This window comes from Aspergillus ambiguus, assembly GCF_047715705.1.
Source record: "Aspergillus ambiguus strain CBS 117.58 unplaced genomic scaffold BDV59scaffold_40, whole genome shotgun sequence".
NCBI classification, from domain to species: Eukaryota; Fungi; Ascomycota; class Eurotiomycetes; order Eurotiales; family Aspergillaceae; genus Aspergillus; species Aspergillus ambiguus.
The window spans coordinates 162,704-184,695 of record NW_027395553.1 but is presented as its reverse complement, the minus strand read 5'-3'; the positions used below and the strand labels follow the sequence as shown (position 1 = coordinate 184,695).

Below are 21,992 nucleotides of genomic sequence, written 5' to 3'. Positions count from 1 at the left end.
GGGAAGGGCGTGCGATATGCGCTCCTCCGCAGATCACCTGGATATGACGTCGACGGCAGGAAAATACTGTACTGCGAAAATTACTGGAGGTGTAGGTACGTAGGTAGGGGGCACCTAACTTCGTATGTGCAAAGCAGGATGAATGCTACAAAAAAAAAAATAAATAAATAAAAACATCTGATAACCATATCTCGATCCAGCCGTAAATACATGTCAAAACGAGGGACGCCACACCAGATCCGAAACGCAGTGCTATGCATGTATCAACACAAGGCCACTCCCAGCTCAGTAAGGACGGAGACAGTCGATGCGTGCAAGTTTGGCATGTCCGCCCATATCGAGTGGGTCAATGGAAACCGGGGAATTTCAGTGTCGCAAAAGGGGGTATAATTCAGGATGAGGTGGAAGATCGACACGGTAATGCTCTTAACAAGCAGGAGCAACGCAATGCAGACTAGACACGACACAAAAGATAATGAAATGAGATGAAGATAATTTCACAGGCTTCAGTAAGCCTACGCAGAATATGCAAATGAGTTGCACATTAACTTCCCAAAAAAAAAAAAGATTGATCAACTGAAGGACGGACGGGCGTCGCGTCATGACATACTAGCTCGGCCATCAAATGCCAACGGACCCGAATCATTCATCGGCGTCAAAGGGTTCTCGTCGGACGAATCAGACCGGACCGGCGTGTCGGAGCGCAGATGCGCTCGTCGGCAATGCACTGCACTTGGTGATCGCGCGACGGTCTGCCAACCAGGGATGTCCAGGTTCGTGCTGCCATCGCTGTTGGATGTTGTGAGAGACTGGTCGGTTGAACGAGGCGACTCCTCGGCCGCTTCCGTCGGCTCATCGTGGACGTCTAAGCGCATATTTTCGATGTTGGCAGCCAGGCCAGCTTCCATAGGCAAGCTGCTCGAAAAATGCTCCGGGTCTGGACGAGCATTCGAGTTCCGATTGCTCCCGGACGAAGATGAGCTTGTCCCAGGCTGCGTTTGTTCCGTTCTCGCTTCCTCCGAGTCTTTCTCCTCCGCTGTATCTGTGGTCGGCTTCTGTTCCAGCTCCTCGAAATCATTGGAGTCGTCGACCTCAGCGCTGAGATCCGTATAAGCACGGCAGTTGGGACACTGAAACATGGGGTAATCCGGAGTATGGATGAGGCGGCTGACACATTTGTAGTGCCACACGTGGGCGCACGCGGCCATGAACAGGCACTGGTAGGGTCTCTGGGATGCAGGTTAGCTGTAAATCAAGCGGAAGCGCGCGTTGAGGGGGCAACGAACCAGCACCGAGCCGAGGCAGATGGAGCATTCGCGGCACCCCGAATAATCGGCCGTGTCACCCTTACCCAGGTTTCGGATCAGACTTTCGGTATTTTTGCTGCACGGCGGGTTAGCATCGCTTGTACGCATGCATGCATGCAGATTACAGGGCATACTTGAACTCGTTCGGCTGCTGCTGCCAAGACCGATTGCATTCGATCCGAATGCGAACGCATCGGAAGATCATCTCCTCCCCGCCGCGAAAGTCAATCCCCAGCTGCACGATATCGCCATCCTTGACGGTGTATAGCCTCGACGCCGTATTCGCTTGACTCAGGCGCATGTGGTTGAGAAAGGTGCCGGACGAACTGCCGACATCCTTGACATGCCACTGACCATTCATGTACAGGAACTCACAGTGTTTCCGACTCACGACCTTCGACTTGAACCCGACGGGGGCATCTGACGGCTCGGAGGGGTTGGCGGCGGGGAGACCATCCCGTTCAGAGTATCGACCGACACGGATGACGCAGCTTTCGGAGGGGATGGTTCGCGAGATGGGGATAAAGGGAAGGGAAGGTCGCGAGTTCTGCTGGGAGTCCTGATGGGGGAAGAAGCGAATGGTGGCCTTCTGCTTGGGAGGCTTGGGGTGTGCGGAAGAATTTTCCGTCATGACTGGATCGGCGGAGTCGAGGAGATCCGGCTGGACGGCGGACGGTGCAGAGGGAGTGGTGCCTTCAAGTATGGTCTCTGGCGGCTGAGATGTACCTCTCGGTCGGGCCATGGCACTGCCTTGCATTGCGGGACGAGCGTCCGGGTCGGTGACCAAGGGAGTGGCTGAAGCGGAGGGGCGGGGATCGTCGTGGAAACCCAGGTCTATATCGAGACCGCGAAAGTCAGGTAAAGGGAGGGAAGTATCGCAAACGAGGGAAGTTTGTTCGGATTCAGGACATGGGGCCAGGTCGGACGTAGTACTACTTGCGGTGGTGGTGGTAGTCGCCGTGGTAGTGGTGGTGGTTGTGGTGGTGGTCAAAGTAGTCTCCACCGTCGCCGAGGATGGATGCGAAGAAGGTTCGGACCCAGTAGTAGTAGAAGGACGGATCGTAGTGGAGGTAGTGGAGGGAAGCCAAGGGACCCGATTACTGAGGGTATGTCGACGAGAGAGACGCTGGGAGTTGGAAGGGGTGGATGAAGAGGAAGAGGAAGAGGAGGAGGAAGAAGAAGAAGGGAGAAGATGGTGTTGTGTATAAGCGCGCAGTTGGGTGAGTCGCCTGAGGGGCCCGACTGAGGAAGGCGCGCGAGGCTGATCGGACGAGAGGTGGTTGGAGGCGGAGGCGGAAACGGATGCAGCCATGGGTCCGATGGGTCTTTTTCTTTTTCTTCTCAAAAAAAAAATTAAAAAATTAAAAATAAAAATAAGAAATAAAAAAGGAGAATAGAATAGGAGGATGGTAGGATAATGAGAGCTTTGCAAAATTCCAGTCTTGATCAGTTGTGGTGTCTTCCTGTCTTTCAGCTTCTTTCTTTACCCGAGATAGAGACTGGACTGGATGTCTCTCATCCACCGTCAATAATCAGCGGTAATATTGAAGCTTGGACAGGGGTCCAAACAACGCGGCAAACCAGACGGAAAGGAAGAGGAAGAAGAAGAAGAAGAAGAAAAAGAAGAAGCAGAAAAGCAAATATGATCGAGAACTCCCGGAGAAGAAGTATTTCGTACTCTCGTGCGATGGATCGGCGCACAATAGCCTTAAATTGGGATCTTCTGGCTTAACCCAGATCGGTCCCCAAGTGGATTACTCTTCCGATGGAATGATGCAGGACTCTGGCAAGAGATGGTTTGATCCTTAAAAACTGGGTCTGATGAGGGAACAATTGGCTTCGACCCGGGTCGTCGTAGTGTTTTGCCCTTCCCTTCCTTGGGGAGGGAGAAATCAGGAGGGAAGCCAAGAGTAGGGTAAAGTATCGTTCCTCTAGGGATCTGAACTTCTCCCTAGAATCATTCGCCTGCGTACTGCGTCCTCCCCAAGGCCCGAGAGTGCTGCGAGTCAGATGGGCAGATCGGTGCAGTGGGGCGACGAGCAATGGACTGGTTCGAGGTTAGTGTCGTCGAGTGGGAAGATGATATCGGAGTCACTAGACTCGATTGATCCCTAGTCCCGTCGCGCTGGATGGATCGGAAGCGGGATTTGGCAGTCGGCAAGTTGTCGAGTGGATGTGATCTCGTCGGGCGAAGTAAGGCATAGACGACACTACCCTCCCGCTCACCGACGATCTCGAGAGGGGGGGAGGATTTGTCACTGGGGAGCATTCCAACTTCCCTCCTACCTTGCAGTCGGACGCGTTGAAGATACCCCTGGACGGACTCCTGGACTCCCATCCATTCCCATCCACGGGTTTGCAGGAGAGGAACCACTTGTTGGGAGGGTCTTAGTAAGATCCCCAATCGGATCTCATTTGCCTCGTTGGGCTTATGGCAGCTCATCCTGTTCAGCCCTATTCGACGACTGCAACTGAGCATTCTACGGCGTACACATTTTATCCCATCGAAAACCCTCCAGCCTGTAGAACATCATATCCTGAACTATACAAAACTAGCACATACCATAACCTCTAATCACCAAACCGTCGTATATGATGAACTCTATCGTAACCTCCTGCGCCAATATGCATTGGTCTCCCTCCATTCGCTTGCGGGGAATAAAGGGATTGCGTCTCAACCCATCCAGTTGCCTCATGTGATGGATGCGCCACCCTGCCCTTTCACGTGGAGAAGGTGGTGGTGGTGGCAATCTCCTCGTCCTCCCCATCTTCATCCATGGATGACAGGGTTCTCCCAGGAACTATCGCCATCAGTGGGTCTGTTATCCCCCCGTACCACCTTCATTCTCACCGACAGTCCCGAGTCTTCTCCTATTCAGTGTGGTCAAGAATGGTCCGGACCTTATTTGAGGTACTCCGTACCGCTAGATGATGACGGTTGACAGCTGACGCAGGGTGATCAGCCGACAGCAATTGGTGGATGATCAGCAACATGGTCGGTGCCCGGAGATCTTGACTCATGACGATGATGGATGGATGGCCTTCTAAGATGACAGACACTCAGACCAATCGACCTGCGAGTCATCCGCCACCACGGACGGGTCATGCACGGTGCCTGCTTGTCGCTTGGGGGAAATGCAATCAGCCCCGAGTGAGTTCTTATGGAGGCGTTGGGTGTATGTTTGATCGAGTTATCGCAAGGATGGAGCTCCGAGGAGTAGAGGATTTCTAATCGTCTATCAGTGCCCCGTACCTAGGGAGGATCCGAGATATATTTTCTGGGGAGGTATGCTACACCCACGGAGGGCCTATACTTTCATTTCCTGCCATGACCCTAGAATATCCATAAGATTCATTCCCAGATAAATGCATTAAATAACCTCCGAGAATGAAAGCCTCGAATAATGGTGCGATAGTTTCATACCACCAGTTTCTACGTCACGAATGATGAAGCTGTCAACCCGCACTAAACCCGCCCGAGGGTAGCTCCGTACCTTATCAGCCGCCCAGCCAACCATCCGGCCGCTCTGCCTCACACCTCAACTCACCTCCTCTTCTCTCTCTCTCCATCTCATCTCCTCTTCCACCTCCCCCCCATTCCCCTCCATCAATGCTTCATCTCTCCAGGGGACCGTCCAAACAATAGCAGATTCCCCAGTTTCTTCTGACCCGGTACATGGACATCTTCCCCCGCCTTTCTTCTCCACCTATCACGCGACGTTCTTGTCTTCTCCCCCGACATCTCCAACTCTGACTGACACACATTTGATACAGAATCGCTTCCCAGCATCGGCCGTGTTTTCCCACATCTTCCACCCGTCTACTGTCACCTGACTCGTTCTCCTCCTCGATAATCCTCCTCATTCTTAGCTACCTCCTTTCGATCGCCCCGTCATTACGCACAACCCGCCTCCGCGCCCGTATCGTCCGCCGCCCCGTTCTCACCCGTCGTCGGTGTTTGACGTCGTCATTGTCCTCTTCCGTCCCTGAATTCCACCCTGGCGGGACCACTCTCTGGTCCTGTGGGCCGTTGTTTGTGAAGGTATGAGTGGAATCACCAACGCATGCCTGTCCTGCCTCTCCACCGTCGACCGTTGGTGTCATATCACCGCGTGTCTCGGCCCCATCGGTGGTCGCGCGAGAGACAGGATCTATGAAACGACATTGGCCGACAATGAACGGGAAGCGGTGTCCGATCTGCTGGGTTATCTGGAAAACGTACGTCCTCCCCAGCTGTTTTGGAATCCTTGGCTTCGACTATGACTAGCCAATGCTTGTTGTGGCGGACGAGACTAACCTCGCCCTCCCGCAGCGAGCTGAAACTGACTTCTTCGCCGGCGAGCCTCTCCGAGCGTTGAGTACCCTGGTATATTCTGACAATGTCGACCTGCAACGAAGCGCCAGCTTGACATTCGCAGAGATCACTGAGAGAGGTATGTGGTGTCGCACGATGGTGGTTCCTGCTCTCTAACCTCAGCGGTCAGATGTTCGCGAAGTCGATCGCGATACCTTGGAACCGATTCTATTCTTGCTCCAGAGCTCCGACATCGAAGTCCAGCGTGCGGCGAGTGCTGCCTTGGGAAACCTTGCGGTGAATGGTTCGTCTTCCCCACCCTAAGTCGAGACGGTCGCCTCTGACATCACCTAGCGGATAACAAGGTCTTGATCGTCAGTTTAGGGGGGCTGGCCCCTCTAATACGGCAGATGATGTCGCCCAACGTCGAGGTCCAGTGCAACGCCGTCGGCTGTATCACCAATCTAGCTACCCACGAGGAAAACAAGGCCAAGATTGCTCGCTCGGGGGCCCTGGGTCCTCTTATTCGCCTGGCGAAATCTAGGGACATGCGCGTTCAGCGTAACGCAACCGGCGCCTTGCTCAACATGACCCATTCAGACGACAACCGACAACAACTTGTCAACGCTGGGGCAATCCCCGTGTTGGTTCAACTCCTTTCCTCCTCCGATGTCGACGTCCAGTACTACTGCACAACTGCGCTCAGTAACATCGCTGTAGATTCCTCGAACCGCAAGAGATTAGCCCAGACCGAGTCTCGATTGGTCCAGTCGCTCGTCCATCTCATGGATTCATCGACTCCCAAGGTGCAGTGCCAGGCTGCTTTGGCTCTCCGTAACCTTGCCTCGGATGAGAAGTACCAGCTCGAGATCGTGCGAGCGAAAGGACTTCCACCACTTCTGCGACTCTTGCAATCTTCATATCTTCCCCTTATCCTCTCCGCTGTCGCTTGCATTCGGAACATTTCCATTCACCCTCTCAACGAATCCCCAATTATTGATGCGGGTTTCCTCAAGCCTCTGGTGGATCTTCTCGGCTCGACTGATAACGAAGAAATCCAATGCCATGCCATCTCGACCCTCCGGAATCTTGCAGCCAGCTCGGACCGCAACAAGGAGCTCGTCCTCCAAGCGGGCGCGGTCCAGAAATGCAAGGATCTCGTCCTGCAGGTGCCGCTTAGCGTTCAATCCGAGATGACGGCTGCAATCGCTGTGCTGGCTCTCAGCGATGAGCTGAAGCCCCATCTTCTGAACCTGGGCGTCTTCGATGTGTTAATCCCCCTGACGCAGTCGGAGAGCATTGAAGTCCAAGGGAACAGTGCGGCGGCCCTGGGCAACCTCTCCTCGAAAGGTATGTCTTTACCCTGAAGGGTTGATTAGGAGATGTCAGCAAGAACTAACAGACGCAAGTTGGCGATTATTCTATTTTTGTCCGCGACTGGGCCGACCCTAACGGAGGTATCCACGGTTACCTCAGCCGCTTCCTCGCCAGTGGTGACCCAACCTTCCAACACATTGCCATCTGGACTCTTCTCCAACTGCTAGAGTCCGAGGACCAGACGTTGATCGGCTATATCGCGAAGTCGGACGACGTTGTCCAGATGGTGAAGACCATTTCTGACAAGAACATTGAATCAGATGAGGAGGAAGCCGAGGACGGCGAGGGTGAGGTTATTGCGCTGGCGCGGCGATGCCTCGAATTCCTCGGGTCTGGTCCTCGAGCGACACTCGTGGAAGGCTAATGCGGCTATAGTCCCTCAATCTCCTTTGATGCATTATCGCTATTATATGTCGACCAGTTCCCCCGTTTATAATCAATTCTTCTTTGCTACTGTGGTATGATACATTGATCTTCACTTCTACCGGTGTTGAGCGGGCATTTCCCTCGGTGTTTTCCCTTCTTTATTAGCATTCGGTGTGATAGGGATTCTCATTCTCGTCGGTTGTTTGTTTTCTATAGTCTCCGGGGCTGTGATGATTAGTCTAGCTGTATGTAGCTGCGCAGAAATGAAGAATTGAAGGAGTACCTAGGTAGTATGATGGTATCCAGCTTTCAGCCTGAAAGATCAGGCAACAGACGGAGTAACTTTCCTTCCGGCCCCACTTGAGCTGGAAAAATGAAGTTCCGGTCTTTTTTCTTTTCGCTTGATCGTCTCCCCCAACACCACCACTGTATCGACTGACCATCTCCTCGTCTTGTCTCCTCGCTCTCCCCTACCCGAAGCCTTCGTGCAAGATGGTCGGCTCTATGCCCACACTGGCCATTCCAGGCCAGCGACTGGGCTCCATCGCCTCGTACTCGGCCGGACCGGGAACGCATGTGCAGAATGCCAATATCTACGCTTCAATTGCTGGGCCAGTTGTCATTGATTCAGCTCAGTCCAACACGAAGGGGAAGTCCACTGTGAGCGTGACACGGTCTTTTGCCCAGCGAGCAGGCTCCACGACAACGAAGCCAGTCAACGGACCAGCTTCTGCGAAGCCGAAAACGAAATACAACACACTCCCGGCAGTGGACTCGGTCGTCCTGGCGCGGGTGACTCGGGTGCAGAAACGCCAGGTCACTGTCTCTATACTCGTTGTTCTGGATGAGTCGGCGAGCACGCAGCCCCTCAACCCGTCCCAGACCGCGTCGGATAACGACGACGTCGCCGCCATCCTTTCCTCGGCCGCGAACCCTGAGAACCACAGCAGCTCCGACGAGCTTCGGTTCCAGGCGCTGATCCGTAAGGAAGACGTGCGTGCTGTGGAGAAGGACCGTGTCGTCATGGATGAGATGTTCCGTGTGGGTGATATCGTCCGTGGGACCGTCATCTCCCTCGGCGACCAGAGCTTTTATTACTTGACCACCGCGCGGAACGACCTCGGCGTCGTTATGGCGCGCAGCGAGGCCGGTAATATGATGTTCCCTGTGAGCTGGAAGGAAATGAGAGACCCTGTCACCGGACTGGCGGAACTGAGGAAAGTGGCCCGACCATTTTGATTGCACTGCGTATTGAGTTCGGCTGATTCGATGCATCGTCAGCCCACTCGATGAGTGGAATCGGCCCCGTACTCTGCTCCCGTCAGTTTCTTTCCCCAGTTTGGATGACTGGACCATGCGATATTGGCTTCGTGGCCTTTCACGCAGCGTCCCCGCGGCTGCATTTGCACGCGTAGGACCTATCCTCCGCCGTCGCGCCGCCTAGCGGATACGCAGAGGCGTCATCAAATTGCTATATCTTAGCACCCTTGTACATACATCCCGCAACGGGAGTCATCCCATCCCATCAGCTAGGATTGATGGACCAAGAACTCATAACGATTATAATGAGACGTGAATGATATCCTCAACGAGGTTCTTCCATACTTCCCAACGTCAACCCTTCTATATAGTCTCCCCCTCCTTAGTATCCATGGTTCTGGCCTTCTCGATGCTGAACTGTGTTTGTCACCGGAGGAAGATCAACGGTTATTCACACGTGGAGAACAATACTCATCTCCGCGGCCATTGTCGGTACCTTTCTGGTTCTAATTATGGATTGGAAAGTCATTTGACGAAGGTACAATACGTGTTACTTACACCCCGTAGGTTCGTTTAAGCAGGTATATTACTTTTGTTTCTAATGGAAAACTCAAAACCTATTTTGCTCTATACATAGCTTGCTATTATGTGCCGAATACATAAACCTCCAACCCTACTTCTTCAACGTCTTCTGCTTCTCCGCATCAATCAACTTCCGTCCCTGGACCACCAATCCCTTCCGGCTGCGAACCGCATCCATGTACCTCTTCGCCACGTTCTCGCGGTCGGCCAGCTCACCCAGATCCTCGAGCTCCTCTTCCGTCGCAGGCACCCAGAAGGGGTCCTCGTCGAGGGCGCTGAACCCGGCGAAAATCAGCTGAGGCTGCGCCGCTCCCGACGTGCGCTTGCGGATCTCCTCCGCAAACCCGAACGATTCAGCCACGGGGAGGAGCGCTAAGATCGTAAAGAACGGAGTCCCCTCTTTCATGGACTCGGAGAGGATGCGGCCGCGACGACGCGTGATGACGCCATATACTCGGCCCAGGACCTCGGCTGTGCCATTGTTAGAACCTGTTTCGCCCGTGACGAGTGTATATCGGTGGCTGGAAAACTCACTAGATGCTTGGATCTCACAGCTATACATCGCCAACATGATGCGCGGACTCCAGTCGAGGAATCCCTGCGATATGCCTTCGCGGACGAGTCGGATCGCCTCCCCGGTTAGTCGGCCCAGGTCGAGCTCCTCCTCGCTGGCATTGACGGCCAGTTCCTCCAGGAAGACAGCAATGCCTTGGATAGGCTCTTGACAGAGAGGGCCCTGGCCCGTGGCGAGCTGGAATGCGTAGGCAATCTTGTCGCAGAAGTCGCGCACGACCAATGCTGCTCGGCTGCTGGTTTCGGGGTTGATCGTGGGTTGTTGCTTAGGATCTTCCACTAGGCTGTGAGAAGTGTTAGTGAGTAGGTTGTTTGATAGCCGAGAACACAGGGTGGGTAGAGGGCGGGTTACAATTTCTCGCAGGTGTTCACCTCGGTTGCATCAATAAGGATGTTGGGGCCGATGCGTCGGGGACCGAACGCCGTGATCCTATCGACGACGTTCTTCCACAGGTCCCTGTCGTCCTTGACTTCCTCGTCAAAGATCTTGTTAAGATCCCTCTTGAAGTCTTGGAGGGACAGGATGCTTCCTTCTAGGGCCTCGTCCGTCGCGTCACTGGTTTCCACCTGCTGGGTGGTGTCCGTCGTGCCGTTTGCGCCTTCGGCCTTGGTCTCCAGGGCGGTTCTCTTTTGAGACTGTAGCCGTTTAATCGTGCCCACCTGCTTGGTCAGAAATTCGGTCACTGCCGACGGCAACGGGACGACGCGCAAGCGCATCGTGAGATGCTTCGAGGACGAGACTGTTTGGACGCCGCCCCGGCCGAGGTCTGGGTTCTTCGGCGCGGCCATATCTGGGACGCTGACGATAGTTTCGCGGTACGGTACTATCGTCTCACCTGTCTGGATGTCGCAGCGGGCGAAGCGCTCCCGAAGGTCCTTCAGACAGCGCTCAAGATGCAGTTCACCCGCCGTTAGAATGACATGTTCGCCGTTGGGGAGGACTTCGTACTGCGCACAGGGATCGCTTTGCTCCAGAAGACGCAGACCGGTGACCATCTTACCCAGATCGGCCGGATTAGCGGGTTCCAGCGCAACCCGCACAATGGGCGGCGTGTGTAGAGACACACCGGCCAAGTTGATACCTCCCTCGAGCTGGGAACAGAGTGTTCCCGTCTTGAGAACGTGACCTGCGAGCCCACCAATGCCGAAGACCACACCGGCGGGCACGGACTTGAGGGGTTCCAAGCTTCGACCCATGAGGAGATACAAGTCGGTGACGGTCACCTTCCTCGGTTCGGGGCTGGCGCGCGGGTTCTCGGGCGAGAACTTGGGGGGAAGGACGTAAATCGAGTCTCCGACGGAGAGAGTCCCGGAGTAGAGACGAGCAAACCCAACAAGATGTTCGGGGTCTTCTTTCTCCGGTTCGGCTTCGTCGCCATCTTCCAGGGTTGTCCTTTCGAAAGCCGACGTGATGCGTGTGTAATCGTCGCCTGTCTGGCCGCCACCGTTGGCTTCTGCTTGCATCTTCGCGATCTCCTCTCGCTTTCTGCGAGCAATCTCTCTGGCTTCATCGGCCGACATGGTCCCACCGGATCGTTTTTGGCTTGAGGATAGCTCGCTCTCGGGAATGGCCGCCATTTTACTAACATAGGCGACTACAGGCTCGGATGGGCCTGTCTTGAACTTAACCATTGCGTCCTTGACATTATCGTCCACGAAAGCTGCTCCAGGGGACTCTTCGATCATTTCTGGCAAGCGTAACTCCTGCGCGGCCGGCGGACTGGGGAGATATTCAATGACCGATACTAACAATGCAGTCGATAGAGGCAGCCACATTGAGAAGAGCGTCGTCATGATATTTCTGGGATCACGGGAGCGTAAAATGTATGGCGGGATGGTGAGATTCAGGGACTTGGTAATTTTTTCCAACAAAACAGGGTCTCTGCGACTGATTAGCGGAACAGTGGAAGTCTATCGAATCGAATGCTCCTCATACCCTTTGCCTTTACCTCCGCCAGTAGTAGCTTCATAAGCAGCCCAGACGCTATCCAAGACTAGCTGGACAAACATGGGCTTCAACGCCCGCCCTTTGAGGTGCTTTTGACCTAGAACGCGCTTCGTCTTGGGATCCAAATAGTAATCTCCCCAGAGGACTTTCTCGAGAACCGACCGTTTGATGCCGAGTTTCCGTTCGTAGATGGCCGCGAACTGACGAACAGTAAAGGCCCAGCCATCAACGGCGCTGCAGAAGATCACGTTGTTCTTCTCTGGGGCGAAGTAGAGGTCCTCATCGTCTCGCTCTTCATACTCAGCCGCGCTCCCCGGCACAGAATCATCGTCCTGCGCCTGCTTCTTGGAGCGGTCCTTTTGGGCAGCGGCGGCATTGGCGCGCTCTTCCATGCGTTCTCGCCACTGGAGGTCCTCCTCCATGCGCTCACCCTGGTAGAAACTTCCAATAACAGCGTTGACCTGTTCAAGTAGTCTACTGAGGTGAGAGTAAGCCTCACTCGGGCTCATTTTCAGCTCCGAGACCAACCGGTCGAGCTTGTTGATCACCAGGATGGGTTTCAACTGCTCGACCCATGTCTGACGGAGTACGGTGACGGTCTGACTGCACACGCCTTCGACGGCATCGACGAGCACCACGGCACCATCGCAGAGTCGCGACGCGGTCGACACCTCGCTGCTGAAATCGATGTGGCCCGGGGAGTCGATCAGGTTGATCAGGTACTCCTTCTGCACGGGGGCGGCGTCCGGGGCAGGACGACGCATCATGGAGAAGAAAAGCGAGATGGCCGACGACTCCATGGTGATGCCTCGGAGCTGCTCATCGGGGCGGGAGTCCAGATAGCGGATTTTACCCGCCAGCTTCGGGGAGATGATGCCATTAGTGGCGATCAGGCTATCCGTTAAGGACGTTTTGCCATGATCCTAGGACGGTCAGCTCATCGTTCGAGTTACATCCCAGGAGATGATCATCATGCCGGGAACTTACAACGTGTGCAAGGATACAGATCTGCCTGACAGTTAGCGTTGAGCGTTTGGGTTACGGTCCGATCTGCCGGTGACATCAAAGGTGGGATGGAGGGGCAGCCTTACGTTCCGTATGTCCTCGGGTTTCCGCTGAAGACGGACGAGGTCTTCGACATTGACCACGGGCATCTTGGGAGTGGTAAGCTCTTTCGGCTAGAAAAAGTCCCAAGGAAGAGGCCCCGTGGAGGAGTGACGAGTTGGAATGTTTCGTGTTCGGGATGGATGACGAGGGGAAAATTTTATATGGAGTCGGCAAATGCAGCAGGACGAAATTCGCGTCCCTGCGGAACAAGAGGCGGAGGGTAACTCCCACTGATACAGCCTGGATGGATTTAATCGTGTAGAATTTTAGGGCGAGGCATGCTCCGGGTTATTGACTTGATTATTAATGCGACGGTGATGATGTTATAACTGCGGTTGGGTTGCGCAGGTCTACAAGTATCTACGCCGGCCAGGAGATTATGCGCCCACTCCATCTGCCGCAAATTGCTTCCAAGAAATACCCGAAACTGTTATGACGATCTATGCCTCTTCGTCGAAGGAGAGCTTGATCTTCTTTTTCTTCTGCTTGGGCTTGCGCGATCCAGTGTCCTTCCGGGGGGTGTCCTCGCTTTCTTCGGGAGGCTGATCATCACCCACGACCTTGGCCTGTTTTCGCTTCTTGGGCCCTCCAATCTCCGCTATAGCCTGTTTCGATACAGGGGCTCCTTTCTCTGTTGCTGGGTTCCTGTCCTTCGTCGCCTGAGACGAAGACTCTCCATCCCCGGCCGATCCTTCCGCCGGTTTCTCTTCCGATGGATCATCAGCCCGTACCAGAGCTTCGTATTCTTCCTTGGAGATTACTTCGTTGGTCGCCTCGTCGACATAGGTGGGTTCGTCGTCATCAACGTGAGTATCTTTCGGTTTCCGGGGTCGTGTCATGGGGCGTTCCAGACGTCCGGCAGTACCGCCATATTGGTTTCGGAGTCGCTGGAGGAAGGCCGGTTCCTTGGCATCTTCTCATCGATTAGTGGGAGGGACCAGCGCGAATGCGATGCGCAGCGCGAAAAGGGGACGGACCATAGGAGAGGTCTTTGGCTTTGAAGGACATGGCGGGAGCTTAGTGAAGAGAGATGCAGGGGAGGGAGAATCTCATGGCGAACGATCTAGTCACATGAATATGAAACCGAGCGAGACTAGTCGGCCATGGAGGAGATGGAAGAGGAGGATGGAGGTGTACAGCGTCGCTTTCACTGTGGTGATTAGTTACTACCTAATTAAGGCAGGTTAGCTAGACTCTTACGTATTAGATCAGCGAGGCGGCTAAACCCAGTTGGGCCAACGAAAAGTCCCTCCCGCATTGAGCTTTCGCGTCGACTTCTCCTTCGCTTTCGACCCTCTCAATCCCCGTTCTGTCCATTTAGACACAAACCATGCTGTGCGCAAGTAAGTGTCGCCGCTCGCTTCTCACTGATCGCTTCAGGACTGACTCCAGTTTCCCTTTCAGTCTCGGGAGAGGCCCCTCAGGTGCCCGTCGTCTCGCCTAAGAGCGGTATGTTGCAATCTCGAGGAGAAAGGATCCCCTAGGAGCTTTGGTCTGACTTTTCCCTGTAGGCAGTGTCTTTGAGAAGCGACTCATTGAGGCCTACATCGCCGAGAATGGAAAAGATCCCGTCAATGGGGAGGAACTTTCGACGGACGATCTGATCGACGTCAAGGCCCAGCGCGTTGTTCGGCCCCGTCCCCCGACTCTCACCTCCATTCCCTCCCTCCTCAGCGTGTTCCAGGAAGAATGGGATGCCCTGGCCTTGGAAACGTACACCCTGCGACAGACTCTGGCACAGACCCGGCAGGAATTGAGTACCGCTCTGTACCAACATGACGCCGCCGTCCGGGTGATCGCTCGCTTGACGAAGGAAAGAGACGAGGCTCGTGATGCATTGTCGAAGGTTACGGTTGGCGCGAGCCGAGCTGGTGCTGCTGGTGGAGAGGCTATGCAGGTGGACTCGGCCGGGCTTCCTGAGGCTGTCCTCGCCCGGGTGGAGAGCACACAAGCTACGTACGTTCACCTGCGTATATTGACTCTGAATCTATCCTTTGGATAGGACCGATACTGACGGGAATAGTCTCTCCAAGGGTCGTCGCAAGCGTCCCGTCCCCGACGGATGGGCTACTGCCGATTCCATCTCCGCCTACAAGCCGACCGAGAACGCGAAGGTCCTCCCGGCTGGAGGCAAGGCTTTGTCAGTCAATGCCTCTGGGGATCTTGCACTCGTGGGAGGAGCTGACGCTGTCGCTGGCATTTTCTCCCTGTCCCAGAAGCAGGTCTTGCAACAGCTTCAAGTAGATGGTCCGGTTACCGATGCCGTGTGGGCGGGTGAGAAAGCCGTCGTGGCCTCGTCTACAGGATCCGTGAAGGTGTTTGAGAATGGCAGTGAAGTCGCCAGCTTCAGCTCTCATGCCGGTGCTGCGACCGCCCTTGCGGTCCATGCTACCGGCGATATTGTCGCCTCGGTTGGAGCCGATAAGAGCTATGTCTTGTATGATTTGACGACGAACTCGGTCATCACGCAGACCTATAGCGACGCTTGTAAGTCCCTACGCTATCCTTTTTTTTTTTTTAACCCTTCTTTTTACTGACGAGGACGTTTGTTTAGCTCTTCTCTCTGTCAAGTTCCACCCAGATGGCCATCTGGTCGCTGCGGGCGGCGTGGATTCGCAGGTGAAGATTTTCGATGTCAAGACCGGCGCTCTCGCCGCCACTTACGCGATGCCTGGCCCTGTGAAGTGTCTTTTCTTCTCGGAGAATGGAACCTTCTTGGCTGCCGTGGCAGACAACTCTACGGTGATCTCGATTTGGGACCTTCGTAGCTCCCAGGAGACCAAGGTGCTGGAGACGGGTAGTCAGATCGAGTCGATCAGCTGGGATTACACGGGACAATTCCTGCTTGCCGCCGGCCCTAGCGGGCTGACGGTCCAGCAGTTCTCCAAGGCCGCTAAGTCCTGGTCGGAGCCTCTGCGGAGTGCAGTGCCGGCGACAGCGGTGACATGGGGTACCGCAGCCCAGAGCATTGTGGCGTTGGATAAAGAGGGTGCTGTCACAGTGTTGAAAGCACAGTAATCATGATACCTTTTCAAAACCAAAGGGTTTACTTTCTTGTCTGTTGTACTTTAGGCGTTTGCGTTGAGGAATGTTCATATTGTCTTGTTCTGCAGGTTATCAGGCCGAGGATGGTAGAAAATTAAGAATAAAGAAGCAGATGAGCAGTTAATGAGTTTCTATGTGTTCTATTCCAATATATTCTTGTCTTTTTGGTGTTTTGGTTTTTATTTATAGCGAAAGTGTTACGTCGCATGCGTTGAGATGCTCACTTCAACCTCACCTCATCAGCTCTCCGCGATTTGGCGCCCGACCAGATATTCAACCCGACACGAGCAAAACCCCTCCTCCTCTTTCTCCTCCGTCTTGGTCGAATCCCAACAGTGGTATACCGTATGTCATAAGGCCTTTCTGACCCGGACGGGGACTCGGGACCCAGACCCATTCTTCAAAGCTCTCTTCCTCACTAATCATGACCTCCACCTCCGGAGACAATTCCTCCACTCCGGCGGCGTTGGCCTTCCCTTCTTTCGCCTCTTCCTTCTCTCCTCCTCCCTTTCTTCCCTTCGCCCCCTGGTCGCCCAATTTAACCTTTGATATGAGCGACGACCCTGGCGTCGAGTTTGTGGCCGCCCGGCCACGGAAGGTTCGTCTTATCCCTAACCGCCTCATAATCTAGGGCGGGGTACCATCTCCCTCGTACCAGGCCCATACCAGGTTCCTTCTTTGTACTGATGGTCAGCTGCAGCGGTCCCGACGAGACATGCCCCCGGAATCTTCTCAGTCCAGCCATCCCCAGCGGTCCCAGCCCAGCGGCGAACCGTCCTCTTCACGACCTTCTCAGCCTCACGAACTACGCTCTTCCTTGCCAACCATCCGATACCCCGGGGATGGTTACGATTTTCGTCGTCCCATCATGTCCTCTCCTCCGCCGGAGAACGAAGTTATCGATCTCACCAACGATCCCGATTCTCCCCCTCAGACCGTTCATCCGCCCCCATCGGACCATGCCTCCCGTCCACAACAAAGACCGCCCCGATTTCCGAGGGACATCTTGACGGAGGTGGTGGACTTGGAGGATGAGGACGACGATATCCAGCCGGCCCAACGCCCGCAGAACCTCTCCAGCAGCCCAGAAGTGCAGTTTGTCGGCTCTACTGTTCGTCCAGCGCCGTTGCCACCGCCTCCCCGTCGAAGCTTCATGGGGCCCATGTTACAAATGCTGCGATATTTTCCCCGAAATGCATCTCGAGGAGGGAGTATAACACAAGGCTACCGGTGGCGCGGCCCTCAACCTGGAGATATTGAATCGTTCTGGATCGGCGATATGGGAGAAGGCGCAGTGGACCTTACTCTCGATCTGGGCGGTATGGATGGATTAGGCATGGACTATCCAGTGCCGGGGATCACTCCAGATCGAAGGCGAAGCACATACAAGCCCCCTAGTCCCCCTCCCGGCGGGTTTACGAGGACCGTTGGAGAGGAGGACATCGTGTGCTGTCCAAACTGCGACGCCGAGCTGGGTACTGGCGACGAAACCAAACGACAAATATGGGTGGCCAAACAGTGCGGACATGTTCGTCTTCCCTCACTGTATTCAGCATATGTCATGACTAACTCGTGGGCTTCAGGTCTACTGCGGTGAATGTGCAACAAACCGATCGAAATCCAACGCAAAGAAATCGACGTCGAAGGTTAAGCCCTTTGCGAAGTGTCTCGTGGACGGCTGTGGCAAGCCCATCAGCGCTCCGCGGGCCATGTTTCAAATTTACCTCTGACGGAACTGCCCTGCGTTTCACAGGAACTGGCGTAAAGCGTGCATAGCGGTGTTTGGCTGGGCCCTACATCCTTCTTACTCGATAACTCTCCATTGACTCTTTCGATACCCCCCACTGCATTGGTCTCGGCGGATAGGTGTTTTCATTCTTTGCAGGTTTCCTGGCATCCCTACTTTGGCTTTCAATTTGGTGTTGGTGTATATGGGTCGGGCTTGCTTGCCCGCTGCCTTTTCGTCTATCGTACTTCTCTTACGATTCTTACGGGTCCCTCGGCGGACTTTGCTCCCTACTGGTCGTATATCTCCGAAGCAAATGCATTTTGTACATGTGATGCAGACCCTTTAATAACAGAAAGCCTTGCCTTGAGACACCCTAGAGATCAAACAAGAAAACAAAGTAGGCCCATAATACATAATATGAAAACGAGTCGGAAGGACCGCAATCCCGAATAACACCGCTCTAACGACAAAACTCCCGCTTCATACTGTCTTGGTGTCCCCGTGGTACGGAGACCAGATGCCTCGGACACTTTCGTTGATGCTCGAGACAGGCTTCTTCGTGCGCTTCAGCTTCTCGCCGCTGGCCTCTTTCAGGAGGTTCGCCTTGTTGAAGATCTGCTCCGGTTCGAGATTGCGCACACAGACGGCCTTTTCGCGTCCGTTGATATAGTGGCCTTTGATGACGGGGTGCTTGTGCGGTCGCGGAGACACTCGGATTTCAATCTGAGGGTTGGCTTTGGCGAACGACGGAAGGGAGTGCTTCAGGAAAGCTCTGCCAAGGAGTATAATCGTTAGCATCAGGGAGCAGGTATCCGGAGAGAGCACGTACACCATCCCGCGCGAACTACCGGCCCAATCGCAATAGTGAAAGTCGAGGCGCTTGCATTGCAGGATGAAGGCGCCCACGCCATTCTGTTAACCAGAGTTAGCTATCAGTATTCATCGACTTCGACCAGAGTACGGCATACCCGAGCGGTAGTAACTGCTTTGATCCCTTGTACTGGCATCTTTGTGTGATTGTGTGTAGACCTGGGAGCTCCGACAGGCCAGGGAACAATAATGTTCTTTTTCAGCGGCGGCGCCAATCCCTCCTGTCATTGGTCCGCGTCAGTCTCGGCTAGCGCGGTTGGCGGCTACTCACCCGCCTAAACCCAAGTGAGCTTGCGAGGGAACGCGAATCTCGACAACAACTTGAGACATCACTATTGGGGTGATCAAGCATACCACCAACACTCCCTCCATGTCGATACTGGAAATTTAATAGCCGCCTACGAAGTAATCATCCTCTCGGTTCCAACCTGGTTGGACCCCCAAGATGACGGACAAGCTCCCCCCTCCGCTTCTCGCGCTTTTCCAGCCTCGACCTCCCCTGCGTTATGTGACTCCACTTGACCGGGCGCCGGACGATGTCAAGAAAAGTACCATCGGGGGTATTGCGGACTTTCTCCCGGAGATCAAGAAATATGAAGAGGAGATCCCGTATAATGCCACCGAAAGCTGGATCCAGCGCAAGTGGCGCGAGAAGGTTGAGAAAAAAGAGCGGTTGAACAAACAATTGACGGACGGCATTGAGAAATGTCAGTCTCCTTTTTTCCCTTTATTTTCTTCTCTTCCCTTCCTCTGCGAAATACAGCCTCGGTGTATATCATGCTTACCCGGAACAGATGAACCTTCGAATGACCCGCAAGCACGAGGAGATCCGTTCAAGACCCTTTTTGTTGCACGACTGAGCTACGACGTGAAGGAATCTGATCTTGAACGGGAATTCGGCCGTTTTGGCCCTATCGAACGGGTAATGATCCTGGGAGCGCCCCCTATGACTCCAACCCCTATGTGCCACTGACACGTTTAGATCCGGATCGTCAAGGATAATGTAACGCCCAAGGGTTCCAAGAAAGCACATCGGGGATATGCTTTCATCGTCTACGAGCGTGAAAAGGATATGAAAGGTATAGATATAGCGCTGCGCCCGTTCTCTGCCTGGGCCTTTGGCATTCAAGCCATGCTGCGACCTGCTTGCTAACATTGCCATTTTCGTCTGATCTACAGCTGCCTACAAGGAAACAGACGGCATTCGCATCAAAGACCGGCGGGTCTTGGTTGACGTGGAGCGGGGCCGCACCGTGAAGGGCTGGAAGCCTCGTCGTTTCGGTGGTGGACTCGGTGGTCGTGGATATACCAAAGCCCTTCCTTCCCGCCCGATTGGGCCCGGCTCGTTCGGCCCTCCTTCGGGCCCTGGAGGCTATGGTGGCGGATTCCGTGGTGGATACGGTGGAAGAGGTTTCAAGGGAGGCTTTCGTGACCGCGGGTTTGGCCCTCGTGGAGGCGTTGGATATCAGGGTGGCCGCAATGGCTTCGGTGGACAGGCTCCGCCGAACGCGCCTTCCGGCCCTGGCGGCGGACGAAGCGGCGGATACGGTGGTGGAAGATACGACCGTGATCGGGGTGCCACGGGCAGCAACCGTGAACCTATCAGACCCAGAGACGGATATGGTGACCGTGACCGACGAGACTACCATGACCGGGACCGTGACGGTGACCGCCATCGTGACCGAGACAGGGATAGCTACCGTTATCGGGACCGCGACCGGGACCGCGGCCATGACCGGCATGGAGGCCGTGAGGATCATGGACGAAAGAGATACCATGACGATGACTCGTATGATGATCCTCGCGCCAAAAGAAGGTACTGAATCATGCCGCTTAATCGTCTGAGGGTTCGTGTCCCATTCCAGTATTCAGAAAAGGGTTTGCTGGTGGGTATGCTCAGCTTCTTTGATCTCTCTTTTCCCCCTTGCGACGATGGGTAAGCGAGGCCAAGCGACTGAGCCCTATCTTGATGGGCCCAATACGGTTACTTACCACAGAAAAAGACAAGACATCTATTCCCTTTTACGGATCGGGCTTACGAAGGATTAATTCTCGGAGGACGTTTGTTTCATCTTTTCCGTCTCGTGGGTATACTCTTTCGATTGTGACGTTCGGAACGATGCACTACCCGTCTGCGTTGCGATCCCATTTTTCTTATCTCGCTCTGGTTTCTCTTTTCCATGTGTCTCCACCCTGTCTTGTCTGGTCTTTGTTTTTCCCACTGCTTTAACGCTTTACGGGGTAAGTATGTACTTTAGGTAGTCAGCATTTGTTTTCGGGATACAGTGGGAATCCAGGACGCCCAGGTAAGATCAGGTAAGGTTTCCAGCAGCAATGACCAAAGCTAGGAATCTTCGTACCATTGTATATCAAGGCAAGCGTTTAAATCCTTTATTCTGTGCTATTCTGTAGGCCGTTCGTTCCAGGAAGGATATATACGGCAGACTTTTCTTTCCGGCTTAGTATTCATGTATGTTCGTCATACGCTCATCAACCAGATAACGCGAGCCCCCACAACGAGGAGAGCCCAGAAACAGAGAAGATAGAAAGAAGAAAAGAAATTTAATGAAAGCGCCTATACCAAACGCCGCAGAATGCCCAAGTGTTTCATCGAAAGAAAGCCGACAGGGGGATGAGGGGGAAACACCGAAACTTTTCTTTACCCATAAGCAGTTCTCACTGCCCGTCGACCTCCATACCGCCCTGCGACTCCAGGATTTTGACATCGCCCGTGTCCCGAGTCCAGTGAGCCTTAAGCTCGACATGGAACTCAGCACTGGTAACACCGAAAATCTTCAGCAGCGTTGTCTGCCGCGAGTCCAACACTTCTCCTTCCCGGCAGACCTGGTACCCCTCCTGGTCATCAGTCAATTCGAGCATGACCTTCCCCTTCACCAGACGGGTGGGGACGCCCAGCTTGCGCAGCTCGGGCTCAATGGTGTGGCTGACGGGTTCATCATCGGTGACGGGGATCTCTCCAGCACGGGAGTACACCAAGCCGTTGGGGATGGTGAACGAGCGGGTGCTGACCGTGCCGGCACGGGCGAAATCAAGGGGACGGAAGTTGTCGAAGTAGGTCACCACGGATTCTGGGTCGCGGGAGGTGAAAAGCAGGCCCACTGCTCCGGAGAGTAGCGGCGAGATTTTGTGCAAGTTGGGAGCGGCCTCGGACTCGGGGTTGTGACCAAGAGCGACGGCCATGACTTTCGTCTTGCCGAAGAAGAGACTGTCACCGCCATTAGTATATCACATCAAAATCTCCGTATCCTGACATGGGGTTCAGACGCACCGACTATCCGCAAATTCCGTGCGCACATCCTTCAAATATGTGTTGCGCATGTTGTCGACGCCAAAAACGAAGAGATGCTCATATTTCTCGACACATTCCCGGATGTTAGAATACAACCGCCTCGTCTGTTCCTTGTGGGACTTTTTGGCGGTCTTGGACTCGTGAACGACGCGGGCACGCTTGGAACGAGGCATGGTGAATAGGACGAGAGTGTTGTGGTTCAGAGGATTTGATAATGCGATCTT

The 21,992-nt window shown here is 54.3% G+C and overlaps 12 protein-coding genes across 12 annotated transcripts; 7 read left to right on the top strand and 5 right to left on the bottom strand.

The window, feature by feature from the left end:
• Positions 1-160: 160 nt before the first annotated feature.
• On the bottom strand, positions 161-3,243 carry BDV59DRAFT_186261 (FHA domain protein). The gene is made up of 3 exons (XM_073690993.1): positions 1,442-3,243; positions 1,287-1,383; positions 161-1,229 (listed from the first exon to the last, which is right to left on the bottom strand). The coding sequence occupies exons 1-3, from the start codon at positions 2,617-2,619 to the stop codon at positions 600-602; spliced, it is 1,905 nt and encodes a 634-aa protein (XP_073544395.1). The 5' UTR covers positions 2,620-3,243; the 3' UTR covers positions 161-599.
• Positions 3,244-3,896: 653 nt separating this feature from the next.
• BDV59DRAFT_116129 (uncharacterized protein) lies at positions 3,897-4,751 on the top strand. Its single transcript, XM_073686696.1, has 4 exons — positions 3,897-4,218; positions 4,271-4,302; positions 4,372-4,483; positions 4,551-4,751. The coding sequence occupies exons 1-4, from the start codon at positions 4,007-4,009 to the stop codon at positions 4,654-4,656; spliced, it is 462 nt and encodes a 153-aa protein (XP_073544394.1). The 5' UTR covers positions 3,897-4,006; the 3' UTR covers positions 4,657-4,751.
• Positions 4,752-5,234: 483 nt separating this feature from the next.
• On the top strand, positions 5,235-7,632 carry vac8 (protein anchor VAC8). Its single transcript, XM_073686697.1, has 5 exons — positions 5,235-5,525; positions 5,620-5,740; positions 5,792-5,905; positions 5,956-6,951; positions 7,011-7,632. The coding sequence occupies exons 1-5, from the start codon at positions 5,352-5,354 to the stop codon at positions 7,340-7,342; spliced, it is 1,737 nt and encodes a 578-aa protein (XP_073544393.1). The 5' UTR covers positions 5,235-5,351; the 3' UTR covers positions 7,343-7,632.
• A 133-nt stretch (positions 7,633-7,765) lies between these two features.
• BDV59DRAFT_186224 (exosome non-catalytic core subunit CSL4) lies at positions 7,766-9,221 on the top strand. Its single transcript, XM_073690992.1, has one exon. The coding sequence runs from the start codon at positions 7,837-7,839 to the stop codon at positions 8,581-8,583; it is 747 nt and encodes a 248-aa protein (XP_073544392.1). The 5' UTR covers positions 7,766-7,836; the 3' UTR covers positions 8,584-9,221.
• Positions 8,752-9,229, top strand: BDV59DRAFT_116042 (uncharacterized protein). Its single transcript, XM_073686695.1, has one exon. The coding sequence runs from the start codon at positions 8,921-8,923 to the stop codon at positions 9,179-9,181; it is 261 nt and encodes an 86-aa protein (XP_073544391.1). The 5' UTR covers positions 8,752-8,920; the 3' UTR covers positions 9,182-9,229.
• Positions 9,230-13,057, bottom strand: BDV59DRAFT_116041 (GTPase RIA1). Its single transcript, XM_073686694.1, has 6 exons — positions 12,799-13,057; positions 12,695-12,715; positions 11,696-12,630; positions 10,112-11,641; positions 9,721-10,043; positions 9,230-9,657 (listed from the first exon to the last, which is right to left on the bottom strand). Exons 1-6 carry the CDS (start codon positions 12,859-12,861, stop codon positions 9,278-9,280), a joined length of 3,252 nt encoding a protein of 1,083 aa, XP_073544390.1. The 5' UTR covers positions 12,862-13,057; the 3' UTR covers positions 9,230-9,277.
• A 197-nt stretch (positions 13,058-13,254) lies between these two features.
• Positions 13,255-13,822, bottom strand: BDV59DRAFT_205139 (DUF4604 domain-containing protein; the record flags this gene model as incomplete). Its single annotated transcript, XM_073694588.1, has 2 exons — positions 13,255-13,727; positions 13,792-13,822. 2 exons carry the CDS (start codon positions 13,820-13,822, stop codon positions 13,255-13,257), a joined length of 504 nt encoding a protein of 167 aa, XP_073544389.1.
• Positions 13,823-14,082: 260 nt separating this feature from the next.
• BDV59DRAFT_116002 (WD repeat PRP19 family protein) lies at positions 14,083-16,078 on the top strand. The gene is made up of 5 exons (XM_073686693.1): positions 14,083-14,157; positions 14,219-14,263; positions 14,326-14,770; positions 14,838-15,301; positions 15,369-16,078. Exons 1-5 carry the CDS (start codon positions 14,145-14,147, stop codon positions 15,830-15,832), a joined length of 1,431 nt encoding a protein of 476 aa, XP_073544388.1. The 5' UTR covers positions 14,083-14,144; the 3' UTR covers positions 15,833-16,078.
• Positions 16,079-16,434: 356 nt separating this feature from the next.
• Positions 16,435-17,909, top strand: BDV59DRAFT_186208 (putative RING finger domain protein). The gene is made up of 2 exons (XM_073690991.1): positions 16,435-17,387; positions 17,443-17,909. The coding sequence occupies exons 1-2, from the start codon at positions 16,575-16,577 to the stop codon at positions 17,587-17,589; spliced, it is 960 nt and encodes a 319-aa protein (XP_073544387.1). The 5' UTR covers positions 16,435-16,574; the 3' UTR covers positions 17,590-17,909.
• On the bottom strand, positions 17,910-18,638 carry BDV59DRAFT_186206 (mitochondrial 54S ribosomal protein mL43). The gene is made up of 3 exons (XM_073690990.1): positions 18,557-18,638; positions 18,418-18,500; positions 17,910-18,360 (listed from the first exon to the last, which is right to left on the bottom strand). The coding sequence occupies exons 1-3, from the start codon at positions 18,593-18,595 to the stop codon at positions 18,069-18,071; spliced, it is 414 nt and encodes a 137-aa protein (XP_073544386.1). The 5' UTR covers positions 18,596-18,638; the 3' UTR covers positions 17,910-18,068.
• A 131-nt stretch (positions 18,639-18,769) lies between these two features.
• BDV59DRAFT_186205 (U1 small nuclear ribonucleoprotein 70 kDa) lies at positions 18,770-20,837 on the top strand. The gene is made up of 4 exons (XM_073690989.1): positions 18,770-19,165; positions 19,253-19,380; positions 19,441-19,537; positions 19,638-20,837. The coding sequence occupies exons 1-4, from the start codon at positions 18,904-18,906 to the stop codon at positions 20,279-20,281; spliced, it is 1,131 nt and encodes a 376-aa protein (XP_073544385.1). The 5' UTR covers positions 18,770-18,903; the 3' UTR covers positions 20,282-20,837.
• On the bottom strand, positions 20,838-21,989 carry BDV59DRAFT_186204 (ribosome assembly factor MRT4). The gene is made up of 2 exons (XM_073690988.1): positions 21,748-21,989; positions 20,838-21,684 (listed from the first exon to the last, which is right to left on the bottom strand). Exons 1-2 carry the CDS (start codon positions 21,939-21,941, stop codon positions 21,135-21,137), a joined length of 744 nt encoding a protein of 247 aa, XP_073544384.1. The 5' UTR covers positions 21,942-21,989; the 3' UTR covers positions 20,838-21,134.
• Positions 21,990-21,992: the final 3 nt, after the last annotated feature.

Coding starts and splice junctions, on each gene's coding strand:
- BDV59DRAFT_186206 (XM_073690990.1), bottom strand. CDS start 18,595: ATGCCAGTACAAGGGATCAAAGCAGTTACTACCGCTCGG. Junction 18,501..18,556: donor AAGCAGTTACTACCGCTCGG/GTATGCCGTACT, acceptor TCTGGTTAACAG/AATGGCGTGGGCGCCTTCAT. Junction 18,361..18,417: donor GGTAGTTCGCGCGGGATGGT/GTACGTGCTCTC, acceptor ACTCCTTGGCAG/AGCTTTCCTGAAGCACTCCC.
- BDV59DRAFT_116042 (XM_073686695.1), top strand. CDS start 8,921: ATGATATCCTCAACGAGGTTCTTCCATACTTCCCAACGTCAACCCTTC.
- vac8 (XM_073686697.1), top strand. CDS start 5,352: ATGAGTGGAATCACCAACGCATGCCTGTCCTGCCTCTCCACCGTCGAC. Junction 5,906..5,955: donor GGGAAACCTTGCGGTGAATG/GTTCGTCTTCCC, acceptor GACATCACCTAG/CGGATAACAAGGTCTTGATC. Junction 6,952..7,010: donor GGGCAACCTCTCCTCGAAAG/GTATGTCTTTAC, acceptor AACAGACGCAAG/TTGGCGATTATTCTATTTTT.
- BDV59DRAFT_186204 (XM_073690988.1), bottom strand. CDS start 21,941: ATGCCTCGTTCCAAGCGTGCCCGCGTCGTTCACGAGTCCAAGACCGCC. Junction 21,685..21,747: donor ACGGAATTTGCGGATAGTCG/GTGCGTCTGAAC, acceptor TGGCGGTGACAG/TCTCTTCTTCGGCAAGACGA.
- BDV59DRAFT_186224 (XM_073690992.1), top strand. CDS start 7,837: ATGGTCGGCTCTATGCCCACACTGGCCATTCCAGGCCAGCGACTGGGC.
- BDV59DRAFT_186261 (XM_073690993.1), bottom strand. CDS start 2,619: ATGGCTGCATCCGTTTCCGCCTCCGCCTCCAACCACCTCTCGTCCGAT. Junction 1,384..1,441: donor CAGCAGCCGAACGAGTTCAA/GTATGCCCTGTA, acceptor CCCGCCGTGCAG/CAAAAATACCGAAAGTCTGA. Junction 1,230..1,286: donor TCTGCCTCGGCTCGGTGCTG/GTTCGTTGCCCC, acceptor CCTGCATCCCAG/AGACCCTACCAGTGCCTGTT.
- BDV59DRAFT_186205 (XM_073690989.1), top strand. CDS start 18,904: ATGACGGACAAGCTCCCCCCTCCGCTTCTCGCGCTTTTCCAGCCTCGA. Junction 19,381..19,440: donor GTTTTGGCCCTATCGAACGG/GTAATGATCCTG, acceptor TGACACGTTTAG/ATCCGGATCGTCAAGGATAA. Junction 19,538..19,637: donor GCGTGAAAAGGATATGAAAG/GTATAGATATAG, acceptor TCTGATCTACAG/CTGCCTACAAGGAAACAGAC.
- BDV59DRAFT_186208 (XM_073690991.1), top strand. CDS start 16,575: ATGCCCCCGGAATCTTCTCAGTCCAGCCATCCCCAGCGGTCCCAGCCC. Junction 17,388..17,442: donor TGGCCAAACAGTGCGGACAT/GTTCGTCTTCCC, acceptor CGTGGGCTTCAG/GTCTACTGCGGTGAATGTGC.
- BDV59DRAFT_116002 (XM_073686693.1), top strand. Junction 14,771..14,837: donor GTGGAGAGCACACAAGCTAC/GTACGTTCACCT, acceptor TGACGGGAATAG/TCTCTCCAAGGGTCGTCGCA. Junction 15,302..15,368: donor GCAGACCTATAGCGACGCTT/GTAAGTCCCTAC, acceptor ACGTTTGTTTAG/CTCTTCTCTCTGTCAAGTTC.
- BDV59DRAFT_116129 (XM_073686696.1), top strand. CDS start 4,007: ATGGATGCGCCACCCTGCCCTTTCACGTGGAGAAGGTGGTGGTGGTGG. Junction 4,219..4,270: donor TGGTCCGGACCTTATTTGAG/GTACTCCGTACC, acceptor CAGGGTGATCAG/CCGACAGCAATTGGTGGATG. Junction 4,303..4,371: donor GGTGGATGATCAGCAACATG/GTCGGTGCCCGG, acceptor ACAGACACTCAG/ACCAATCGACCTGCGAGTCA.
- BDV59DRAFT_116041 (XM_073686694.1), bottom strand. CDS start 12,861: ATGCCCGTGGTCAATGTCGAAGACCTCGTCCGTCTTCAGCGGAAACCC. Junction 12,716..12,798: donor AACCCGAGGACATACGGAAC/GTAAGGCTGCCC, acceptor ACTGTCAGGCAG/ATCTGTATCCTTGCACACGT. Junction 12,631..12,694: donor TCTGTATCCTTGCACACGTT/GTAAGTTCCCGG, acceptor TGACCGTCCTAG/GATCATGGCAAAACGTCCTT.